This window comes from Nomascus leucogenys, chromosome 7b (genome assembly GCF_006542625.1).
Source record: "Nomascus leucogenys isolate Asia chromosome 7b, Asia_NLE_v1, whole genome shotgun sequence".
Classification (NCBI taxonomy): domain Eukaryota; kingdom Metazoa; phylum Chordata; class Mammalia; order Primates; family Hylobatidae; genus Nomascus; species Nomascus leucogenys.
In genome coordinates, this window is record NC_044387.1 from 96,924,300 (window position 1) to 96,936,614 (window position 12,315).

The 12,315-nt window shown below is 35.2% G+C and overlaps 1 protein-coding gene across 1 annotated transcript in view; it reads right to left on the bottom strand.

The window, feature by feature from the left end:
* The window catches only part of VEGFC (vascular endothelial growth factor C), a 117,192-nt gene that overhangs the window by 18,106 nt on the left and 86,771 nt on the right, over window positions 1-12,315 (bottom strand). The window contains exon 4 of the mRNA XM_012507985.2: window positions 1,536-1,687. Within this exon, the coding sequence (XP_012363439.2) occupies window positions 1,536-1,687 (152 nt within the window). The remainder of the gene's footprint in view (window positions 1-1,535; window positions 1,688-12,315) is intronic.

A 12,315-nucleotide genomic window follows, 5' to 3' on the forward strand; every position in this document is an offset into this window, starting at 1 on the left:
CTCCCCCTCCTCCAAAATAATCAATCGTGTTTAGATGGGATAGAAGAAGAAGTAATGACAACTCTGTGATTTCAAGGCCTCAAAGAAAATGAGAAAACACTGCCATGAATAATGTAGAAATAAAGGATTTAACAAGTCTTTCTCTTTGTACTTACAGCTAATATAATTACAAACATAGCAATAGAAGATACATTTAGATAAAATATTATAAGTCAAAAATATGGTTAGATCTTCAAATGTCATTTTGGAAACCACGAGTATGGAGATAATGGCTAAAGCGCCCAGAATGGAGGAGTCACTGAGGGTTTCTGCTCAGGGCTGAGGAAGGTGAACAGAACTCTCTGGCCTGCGGGGATGAAACTGCACATACGGCATCCTCTTGAGTTCAGATGGTAGTGGTCTCTTGCTTGTATTAGCATACATTTATTCACAAATGTCTGTAAGATGTTTGCTTTCTCACATAAAAGGGAACAGATCTCTGTCACTGAAATTAGGCTATCCTCCAGGTTTTCCTAAACTGTCCCTGGACAAACAAGGGGTCCCCCTATCTGCCACACACAGCAGAGCAGTACAATGTGATTCAGTGGGGAAGACCATGGTTTGCATATTACATTTATTGTTGAGTCTTTTAAAAATGTAAGGTTTTCTTAAATTGTTTGTAATATATATGTTTTTTGATCAATTTATTTATACATTTGTTACAAATGCTAGATTTATGTAAGTTTCATCCATATACACCGGATATCCTAAGGAACAAAGGGTTGCATCCCTACTTTGGGGCAGAAAACTCTCAGGTCTTGGGCAGTAATGCATATTAATTATCAGCTGTTCACAGGGTCAGAACATGATCATACAGGAGACTGTGATAAGCTCTCCTATATGATCACATGAAGTATATGCTGCCACTTGCCCCTCCAAAAAAAATAGGATGGAAAGGAAACCTGAATAACAAATAATGGTTTGAATGTCAATTTGAAATGATATTAAGAGAAATTTTTTCAAGTAACTAAGCACTATTTCACTATTCAGACATTGCTGAAATAAGAAACATGGATATATATATATATATATACACACACTCACATATATATTTTTATATTTGAGATTGAAGAAAGCAACTGAATGCTGATAGACATAAAATTATTTATATTTACTTTCTGTTTTGGCCTAAAATCTTATCAAGGCTGAAATGTTTTGAACTTTAATATGATTTATGAGTTAGCATACCTGATTTCAGGAATGTTAAATCAATTAAGCTACCTTCCTGATATTTTATGAACACTGGTGGAATGTGTTTTATTTCATAGACATACTTCTTTTATATTGTGAACTACTTTGCCTCTAAAATGTGCTTCCCACTGAATTTTAATTTTCAGTTTATTTTCATTGTATACTATACAAAATTTTGTCTTTGTTTTGTATTTGAAGCAGAGTATATTATAGTAAATTTCACAGAGGTTATTTAACTTATGTTTACTTGAAAATAATTTAATATTAGTAGAGGATGCAGAAAAATAGATTTAATTCATACTCACTGTGGTAGTGTTGCTGGCAGGGAACGTCTAATAATGGAATGAACTTGTCTGTAAACATCCAGTTTAGACATGCATCGGCAGGAAGTGTGATTGGCAAAACTGATTGTTACTGGTTTGGGGCCTTGAGAGAGAGGCACTGTAATTTCAAATAACTACAAAGAAGGGACAAAAAGAAGAAAAAATTATATAGATGCTGTAAAGCACTTTTATGGTAAATATTGGAGTCCGAAAAAGACTAAGATTAGCTCTATATAAGTAGCTGTGTAATGTACGCAGGACGCTATGTTTTTTAATGATTACAAAGTAAAAACTGTCTTGCTCCTAACCAGTATCTTTTATCAGAGTAATAAATACTCCATATGTTTATCTTATGTCACTAGTTATGAAGCATATTAGAATTAGGATAACCAACTAATGATTACAGAGCAGAGACGTGACAGACCAATGCGTTCAAGAAAAAAGAACTGTTTCAAAGTTATAGATTATTTGAAATGAACATTTAAAATATTCCAGGGATTTAAAAAGTGTCACACACAGAAACATCTTTGTGATTTAAGAGCAAAGCTATTGACCACACAACCCAGAAATGCTTGGTTATGTCCTACTTAAAGTAAACTGAATACATAGATGTAAGTTACATAGATGTAAAGTTAATTTTTATTAAATTTCTACCTCAATGTAGTTTTATATGTCTTAGATCTCTTATAAATTGATTATGTTTAAAACAAAAAAAACCACATTTATAATTTAATAGATAAAGCTATGTTTCTGCTATCTTGGTAAAGGAATTATGAAAATAATGAGCTTAAAATAAAGTAGGGCATTTTACACAATTCTGAATTACAGTCAAAATTTAGTTTAACTGGTCTCCTTCTGAACGCCTTATTTATGGATGAAGAACTTCTCTTGTTCTCTTCCTTCTCCAAAAACAATGTTTTAAATTAAATAAACAAATACATCATTGATTAAGTAAAACTAAGTAGATTTAAATTCCTAAGGTTCTTACACTCTAAATCATTACCAGTAAAAATGGTAAAAGTGAAATCTTGCCCACTAACTGCTTGATAAGATCAACTTGCAGTCATTTAACTATAATTGAGCCACGTATTACTTGGTGTCTTCATGACAACCTGAGCAGTGATAAAAAAGATGACAAACTTCAAAGACTCGTGACTTGGCCTTTGCTGAAATTTCACGCCATCAGCTGAAGACCATTGAAAATATTTATGGGATAGGATTAGTTGCCAATTTTGTCCACGCCAACAAGAAGACTTTTAAAACGAATTCCGAATAATGAAATACAGAAATATCTAAATTATAAAATGCATATTATCTTCATTCGAGATGTATTCCTTATATATTCATTTAAAAATTTGGCTACTTTCTTTAGAAAACAATATGCTTTAGAAGAAATAGGTACAGGGTTACACCAGAGAGGCGGCTTTTATTAGCTCTCCCATTTATAAGTAGCATAAATTTGGAAAATTCATTTGACTTCTCCAAGCTGTATTTTTCTTTGATAATCAGTAACAGGATAACACTTGACTCATTATTCTCAGGATTATTATAAGGATTACATAAACTAAATGAATCTGACATGTATATTATTTGCTATACAGATCTAAGTTATTACTATTTGTGTAAATTCTCAAGATTCTAGGTATTCTCTACAGTACTGTCTGTTCTGCGTAGATAACTTCACTATGTGACCTCAACATATGCCACTATTATGATTTTGACCAGTTTCTTCTCTAAAAAGACATCCATTTATACAGGTTGGATAACATCTTTGATTAGATGAAATACTGCAATGGCAGTAATCCTTTGCACTGTATATACCTATTTTAAGAGAGAATTCTGCAGTGTCTTCATAAGCTACAATTTTTCTATCTTTTAAGACATCTATAGAATCTATATTAATAACTAGCACTATAGAAGACAAAGTGGTTTTAAGAAGCAATTTTTAATAAATTTATAAAATTACTTATTTTTCATATTTGTATAATTTATAATTTGATTATTTAAGCTCTGTAATAATGTAGACGGTAGGAAGGTGTACCTAAGAATTTAGGTCTAGTAGGCAGTCATATATATGTGTCTAGAGTTTAGGAGAGCCATTGAAAAGTCATGAACATTTAAGCTGTAATGGGAGTCTTGGACATTGATGAGATTACTTGATGAGCACTCTAAATGAAAAGAGAAAATGTCTAAGAATAGAAACCTGGGGCACAGGAACATCTATGAGGTGGGAAGAGGCAAAGGAACTACTGAATATGTCTGGGAAGAAGCATGACAATGATGGAGGATCGGGAGGGGAGACTGTGAAGCCAAGGGGTGCCAGAGAAAGAGGGGAGAGCTTCAAACAGGTGTGTGTGGTCACAGGGCCACATGTGTCTGGGAAATCAAATCTAACAAAAATTGACAGGAGATAACCAGCACCTGATGTGGTTCCAAGGGCTGTGGCAGGGCAGGAGCTGTAGGAAGGAAGCAGCAGTAGAGATGGGGGACAAGAAGAGGTGCTCCATGTGACTAGAGGGAAAGGGGTCAAGTGGCTCAGACCAGCAGAAACAATTTTGCTTACACACACAGTGTTTGTAATCTGATATGGTTTGGATCTGTGTCTCCTCAAAATCTCATGTTGAAATGTGATTCCCAATGTTAGAGGTGGGACCTGGCGGGAGATGAATGGGTCATGGGGCCAGATCCCTCACGAATGGCTTAGCACCATCCCCTTGGTAAGAAGTGAGATTTTGCTGTTAGTTCATGCCAGAGCTGGTTGTTTAAAGGAGTCTGAGACCTCTCTCTTCCCTCCCTTGCTCACGCTCCGGCAATGTGACACACCAGCGCCCCCTTCCATCAAGATTGCAAGCTTCCTGAGGCATCACCAGAAGGTGAGCAAATGCCAGCATCATGCTTCCTGTACAGCCTGCAGAACCATAAGCCAATTAAGCCTATTTTCTTTATAAATTACCCAGTCTTAGGTATTCCTTTATAGCAATGCAAAAACAAAGTAATAAGTAAGCACTGCAGGATTTGGCATTGTCTCCAGTGAAACCAGGCAGGACAGAGCCTGACAGTGAAGGTAAGGCACTGTTTGAGATAACTAACAGCTATTGTAGAAGAGTGTATGTTTTCCCACCCCAACCCTTGGCAGCATCATTCCTGCTCCCACTGATGGTTGCCCTTCCAGATTCTGCCCCAGCCTGTTTTCCAAATGGTAGACAGATTGCCATGAGCAGTATCAGTGATCATGAAAAGACCTCATCCATGCCTAGGTAGATAATGTTCACAAATCAGGATCCACCCATGGGTATCAAGCATGAATTCAGGAATAGCAGCTTTGAAGAATGTTCTGGTGAGATGAAGAATAGCTAATTCACATTAAGAAAGCATCTTCCTGGAAAACTAAGTGTGGCTCTATGCTTTCAAAGGCTGCAAGAAATGTGTTTTTGAATACACTGACTAAAAGAATAAGGAGGCAGGTAAAATAACACTAAAACCAAATCACTGTTTAGAGAAATGTCTTTTCCTCTAAGTTGAAGACTTTTATAAGTGGTAAAATGGAAGTACAGTTGGAGATAAAAAAATCTTTGTTGCAGTTTAACTACTTAAAGGAAATAAAGGAAATCAAAACATAAAGGAATAAAAATCAAAATCTTAATGACTAATATCTCATTTCTCTTTTATGTGTCTAAGTAGCAATGGGCAGGCTGAATTCAGTTAATTTTATCAAAAGGAACAGAGACTGAAAAATTAAAGTTAAAAATTTTTTTCTTCTCTTGAAACACATCCTCTATTCCCAAATTTTGACCTGCTACTTGATGATACCAGTGTGAAAAAATTTTAAGAGTCCAGAGAAAGACACCTTTGATAATATTAAAGGTAGAAAGAGTCTTGATAATTGAGTTTTATTTATCTATCAACTTCAGGAAAATTAGTAATATCTACTGGGAATATGCCGCCTGGGTATGTATTAAGATATAATTGTACCTATACTAGCTCTCGTCACATACTAAAGAGGCCTCTTTAATTTTTCAAATTCTTTCTGTACTGGTCTCATGTGTGTATATTGATTGACCTGCTCTTATCACCTAGACATGATTACAGTTTCTACTGCCTTTTCAATAAATATAGTAAATTCTATTTTCTTGTTTACAGACCCCTTTGTGAATTTTTACATAGCTATATCTAATCCGTGTGTTACTAAGAATTTCCGTAAGCTTTTTTCCTAGAGAGTATGTGCTTAGAAAATATACATTTTTTGAACTGAAAAAATAATAATTTAGAAGTGCATTATAAACTTGCATGGCGCCCTCCCAAAATAAATACGTAACATTTTCAAATCACTGGCAACTTTCCTACTCCACTAAATATGTAAGAATAAACAAGAGTACTTAGTCTTGAGAAACAGACATTAATTAGAGTTGTGGATCTTCAATTTACTACTTCTGAGACTTGGAAAAATTACCTAACTTCCCCAAGCCTCCGTTTCATTACCTATAAAATAGGAATAATATAATAATGGTGATTTCAGTGTAATGTTTGGATTTCTCTTCCTCCTCTTCTTTCTCTTTTTCTTTATTATCACTTACATCAGCCAAGATTTAGTTCAATTTTTGTTAAAGAAAGTCTAAATTTTAAAATTTTTATTTAAAATCTTTCCTTGTTTAGTTTTCAAAAACTATTTGTTGAGTACCTACATGACATCAAGCACCTTGCTAGAATCTCAGGATAACAGTCATCAATAATGACCTTGCCTCTATGCAGCTGATCAGAAAACTAACAGTGAGGGCAGGGCATGGTGACTCACACCTGTAATCCCAGCACTTTGGGAGGCCGAGGTGGGCAGATCACTTGAGGTCAGGAGTTCAAGTCCAGCCTGGCCAACATGGTGAAACCCCGTTTCTACTAAAAATACAAAAATTAGCCGGGTGGGGTGGCAAATGCCTGTAATCCCAGCTACTTGGGAGGCTGAGGCAGGAGAATTGCTTGAACTTGGGAGGCAGATGTTGCAGTGAGCCCAGATTGCGCCACTGCACCTTCACTCCAGCCTGGGCAACAGAGGTGGACACCCTCTCCGAAAAAAAAAGAAAAAGAAAAAAAATAACCTCACAGTGAGGGTGAATGAGAAAACAGATACACACAGAGAGAGATACTATGGTAGAATTTCTGAAATACCAAATAGCTTACCGTAAACACTGGAGTTTAATTCCCTTATGCAATTTGTTCTTGCCATTGAATAATGATCTGAACTAACACAGTAACTAGAATTTTCTCTCAAAAGAGTTTAGATCTATCCAAACATATCAATGTTTGAAACAGTAAGTAGATTATTTTAAGAAAATATGAATCATGATACTATTGTCAGACTATTTTGTGCTTTATTGTGTATAATAGTATTTTCTGTTCTACATTTAAGTTCATAGAACATAAAATTTATGTATTATTCAGCACTAGCTAATAACTCAAAGTATGTATGCTTATTTAGTAAATACTGATTGATGATGTATTTAACTGATAATATAATCTATTATAATTTGATATTTTGAAAATTATAATTTTTCTAAAACAGTTTTATACAATAAAGTGAATTGTTCTGGAACAATAAGTAATATTAACTTGTGTGCAATGTAGGACACAAAAAAATTTGTAATAATACAATTCATTATGGAACCTGACATGTACTTTAGGCATATAATACCAGTTGCTGGTTTTGGAGAACATCAAAAGGACATATAAAAAAAGGCATTTAAGCAAGGCTGGAAACTGAAAAAAAATCTGACTGTATATTCCATAAAACTATAATAAACAAGAGGAAATGGCAAGTGTTTCCAACTGAGAGTTTCCCAGTTGTAATCAACTGGCATTCTTTAATAGGAATATTTAATAGTCAATTCTCACCAACAAGAATGGACTTCAAATAAAGCCACATTTTGAAACAATAGGTTGTTTACAGCAGCATAGCAACAGCTATAAAGCAACAATTCCTAATCGTACTTATCTTGCTGGCTATTCAAGATAAAGGTGTAGAACTTCCTTACTGAGAGGATCTTGAGTTATAATTTAGTAGTAAATTATAAGTAATGTTTGTGTGGATACAAATATGACACAAAAAATGCCTTCCTTTAAAACACCATTATATCCTAAATATAACCAGTTTCTCTTCAGAACAAATCTCACTACCATATTTAATTTAAATTTAAATATTCTAAACTTTAGTCTATTAAGTACAGATATATGTACCCCCAGAAAAATACGATTAATAACTGTAAAATCAGATTTTAAAACTACACAAAATTTAAAGAAATAATCCCCCAAAATGGGAAAAGGCCTTAGCATTGCAACCACATGGCCAGCTATAAAAGGCCTGTGGAACTTAAATTGGGTTTGGGAAAGAAAATGGAATAACAGATAGCCTAACAGATTTAAATCTGATACTGAATTAATTTTAACATGTTGTTATGCATAAAAAGTATACACAGTACCACATTTAAAATAAAAATCTCAGTTGAAGAGTTTTAGAAATACTGAATAAAATATGTGAATCTCATTGTACCCTGGGTTGGAAAAAAGTGGTATTTTTCACACTTGCATTAATTATGTTCTTAAGGCAAATGTTATTCTTAAAGAAACTTCTGATAACTGGTACCGGCATAGAGTTCTTTTTCCACATCAGGATAAAACCTGATTTCCAACAACTGTGCTTGCCAAATATTAACTTGAGAAAGATACAATACAAATCACGTTCCACTTGCTGAATACATAGGAATGTAATAAATTAATCTTCCAGACTGCTGCAGTATTCTGTTTAATTAATGGAAGAAATATCTCTGACTGCAGTGCAGAATAATACCTCTAATTTCATTATATAGTTGCATATTTTACTTAGGTTTAAATATTTTTTGTTGTAAAATTTTATGAAACATCCAACTTAAATAAAATCGAGCATGTCTTTGTTAATATACATGCTCATATTATTGCTTTATAAAATAACGAAAAAGAAGTAGCTGCTTGTTTTTAAGATGCCAATGTAGAATTTAAAATCATGCTGCTTCTATATATCAGAATTAGCTCATAGCAAGCTAGCTTCCTAACTAAACTGGCTTCTTTAGTCTGGCACTAATGAACACAGCAAAGAACCTCTAGTTCCTTGAGCTTGGTTTAACCCCACCATTTTCAAGGAGACTCTAGAGACTGAGTTGTTTTTCTTTATTCTTTCCTGGATTTAGTAAAATATATAAGATAAATACTAACATTCAAGTAACTTTTAATCCAAATGTGTGCCTCAAAAGCAGATGACTTTCTTCTGCTTCTGCTTTTATCACCAAATAATTTACCCCCTGCAAAACTCATTTTCTACTTTTTGGTTATATCTCTTAAATATACAACCTCTCACAAGAAGATACACTCAAAGTGTATGTTTATGAAAGAGGTTGAAAAGACATCCAATCTACTTAACTTTTCAAAGCCACTTAGATATTTGTGTGGAGAACTCTGAAGCAGTTTTTATCGATTAGCACACTTTGGAATGCACAGTGCATATGCTTTTACTTTTCAATGAACAGCTGGCTTCCTCACACACCCTGATAACCTCCCCTTCATTGAGTCCCATTAAAAAAAAACATTTCTATGAAGTATCTATAAAAAAACTTGAGTTTAACATTACCTGAGGTACATTGTCCTTACAATTTATATCATTCCAATTGGTGGCTTTGCTACAAAATGTGCCTGGGACTCTTTTAACAAAATGAAAAGTCTTTTTTTTTTTTAACCTTAAGAAAATACAGCATTAAGAAATTTCCTTTTATATTTGAAAGAAATCATCACACACTCCCATTCACACTACACTGATAATGCAATAAATTGAACAAACCCAGGAAAAGGTGCTACTTAAGTACACGTTTTCAGAACTTGGAATATTAGTAAAAATGTAGGAACACTGCATTCTTGCTTTCAGAAATTTTATGCCTCGACCTCCCTTGGTTTGTAAACATCCTGGATATGCACTTCCATAAGCCTTTGTACTTTTCTTTCACAACACTTAAACTACTTGTTATTACTTGATAAATGTTAATTTCCCTTGCTAATTTGTTAGTTCCATTAGGGCAGGATCTATCCATCACTGTACACCTACATTTTGTGCATAGTATGCTTTTAGTACATAGTATGAAGCGCCACATAATGGGTGTACCATATGCACTCATCTAACTGAATTTAAATTAAAACTGTCTGCCGGGTGCAGTGGCTCACGCCTGTAATCCCAGCACATTGGGTGGCCGAGGCGAGTGGATCACTTGAGGTCAGGAGTTCGAGACCAGCCTGGCCAACATGGTGAAAACGTATCTCTATTAAAATACAAAATCAGCTGGGCGTGGTGGTGGGCACCTGTAATCCCAGCTACTTGGGAGGCTGAGGCAGGAGAATCGCTTGAACCCAGGAGGTGGAGGCTGCAGTGAGCCAAGATCACACCATTGCTCTCCAGCCTGGGTGACAAGAGGGAGACTCCATTTCAAAAAAAAAAATTATCCCTTATACTGTAAACAAAAATATAAGTGAATCCTTTGGATAGGAAAAGGGCATGACAATACAAAATCAAAGAGGGAAATGCAGGGCACAGCTAATGATGAATATTGGCTTTCCCTTGGTACTGATGTTTGCTCTTCTCTTCTGATACATCAATACCCTAAGAATTAATAAGCACACCAGGCTTCAAATGACATTTATCATAATGATGCTTCCTCCCAAATCTATATTTAAAGACCCAATTATTGTTCTAAAATTTTAGAAATATACGTCAAACCTTCTGGTATCTCCACCTAAACACCATTCAGACTTTCAAATGAGCATATTCAAAATTTGACCTTTGACCCCAAATTTGTTTCTTTTTATTCAAGTATTCATTTTATTCACGTCTAAGTGTTTGCTATGTGCCAACTACTGTGCTAGTGTTCAGTGTAATAAGCAGACACAATCTTTGCTTTCATGGAGTCTAGAACCTGTGGAATAAGACTGGGTGCAGTGGCTCACACCTGTAATCCCAGCACTTTGGGAGGCAGAGGTGGGCAGATCACCTGAGGTCAGGAGTTTCTAGACCAGCCTGGCTAACATGGTGAAACCCCATCTCTACTACAAATACAAAAAATTAGCCAAGTGTGGTGGCACACACCTGTAATCCCAGCTACTTGGGAGGCTGAGGCAAGAGAATCACTTGAACCCAGGAGGCAGAGGTTGCAGTGAGCTGAGTTCGTGCCACTGCACTCCAGCCTGGGCAACAAGAGTGAGACTCCATCTAAAAAAAAAAAAAAAAAAAAAAAAACCTAGGGAATGAAACAAAGATAAAACAATATGAAAGATAAGGTAATGATGCTAAGACACGGCAACAGTGGATGCTGTGGAAGCACACAACAGAATGTCCTGGAAGTCACATTTCTGTTTAGGCCTAAGGTTGAGTAGAAATTAACTAGATACATCGAGATATGGGATCATGTGTAGGGAGATGTTTCAAACACAGAGTACAGCATTGCAATGCTGGAGGTGACAGATATTGACATAACCCGAGAAGTGAAAAGAATTTGGGTCTTAGTGGTAAGTAGTTTTTGTGGGGAAAATCATTGACATTTGAGGCTGGACATTTAGGTAGCATCCAGATCATTGAGGGCCCAGGAAATTATGTTTAAGGGATTTTGTCTGAAAGAAGAGTTCCATTCAGAACACTAACAACTTAGAACATTTGTACCAATGAATCTGACCAGATGCTGGCCTAAGCAACTCAATTAGAAAAGACAAGCTTATCACCACACTAGTTGAATGCTGGCTCCATCCCAATAAGGCAATGTTATAGAGGAATTTTTAGCAGTATCTGACTTAGCATTAAGAAGAGTAAAAAAAAAAATCACTGCTAAAAAGTGGCAAATGGATTGGAGGAAAGGAAGAATGGTAGGAGACCAGTTATTAGGCTTGTCCAAGAGGAATGGTCTAGGTAAGGGGTAAATGTGGTCTAGATCAGAGTGGGATTACCAGCATGGAGACATTGGATGGGTCCTAGAGATGTTTGCAAGGTAGATCGAATGGCAATTAGTTTTAGTGAAAGGAAGAATAACTTGGCTTGACTAACTGGCTGCATGATGATGTCATTTACTAAGACAGAGAATACTGGAAAAAGAATAGGATTCACTTACTTGCTTATTTGGGCAAAGTGGTAGGGAATAGGTTGTAACTGTTAAGTGAAACAGACTGACCTGTCTGAGGGACAGCAAAGTCACAAGGTTGAGTGGACAGTATAGAAATCATGAGAGAAGACTGAATTGGAGGGAAAGGTTTGGGAAAAGTAAAAAAAGTAGGTGAGAAAACACAAGGAGAGTTACAGTCTGCAGAGAAGGTGTCTTAGGTCAGAATTCTCAGGAGAAATACCATATTTTTGATGAACTACAAATTTTTAATTCTCAAAATCTTCAAATCTTTAAAAAATTAAAATGACAAAATAAAAACTAATGCTATATGAATTTTAAAATGACTGCATTACAGATCAGAATGTATAAATATTGTGATTATTGTAAATATATAGCCTACCAAAAGGATAGAAAAAAACTAAAGGTAAAAAATCAACCAATAACAAAAAAGTAGACAAACGTCAGAAATTTCACGGGCAAGTCCTGATTTTTCACACAAGCAAATCACTGGGAAGAAGTTGAGAAAACTCATATCAACATGGTAAATCTATTATAAAAGTAAGCCTAAATTCTGCAAAGCTGGGAGGTGAAAGAGATGAAATACAGCAAGA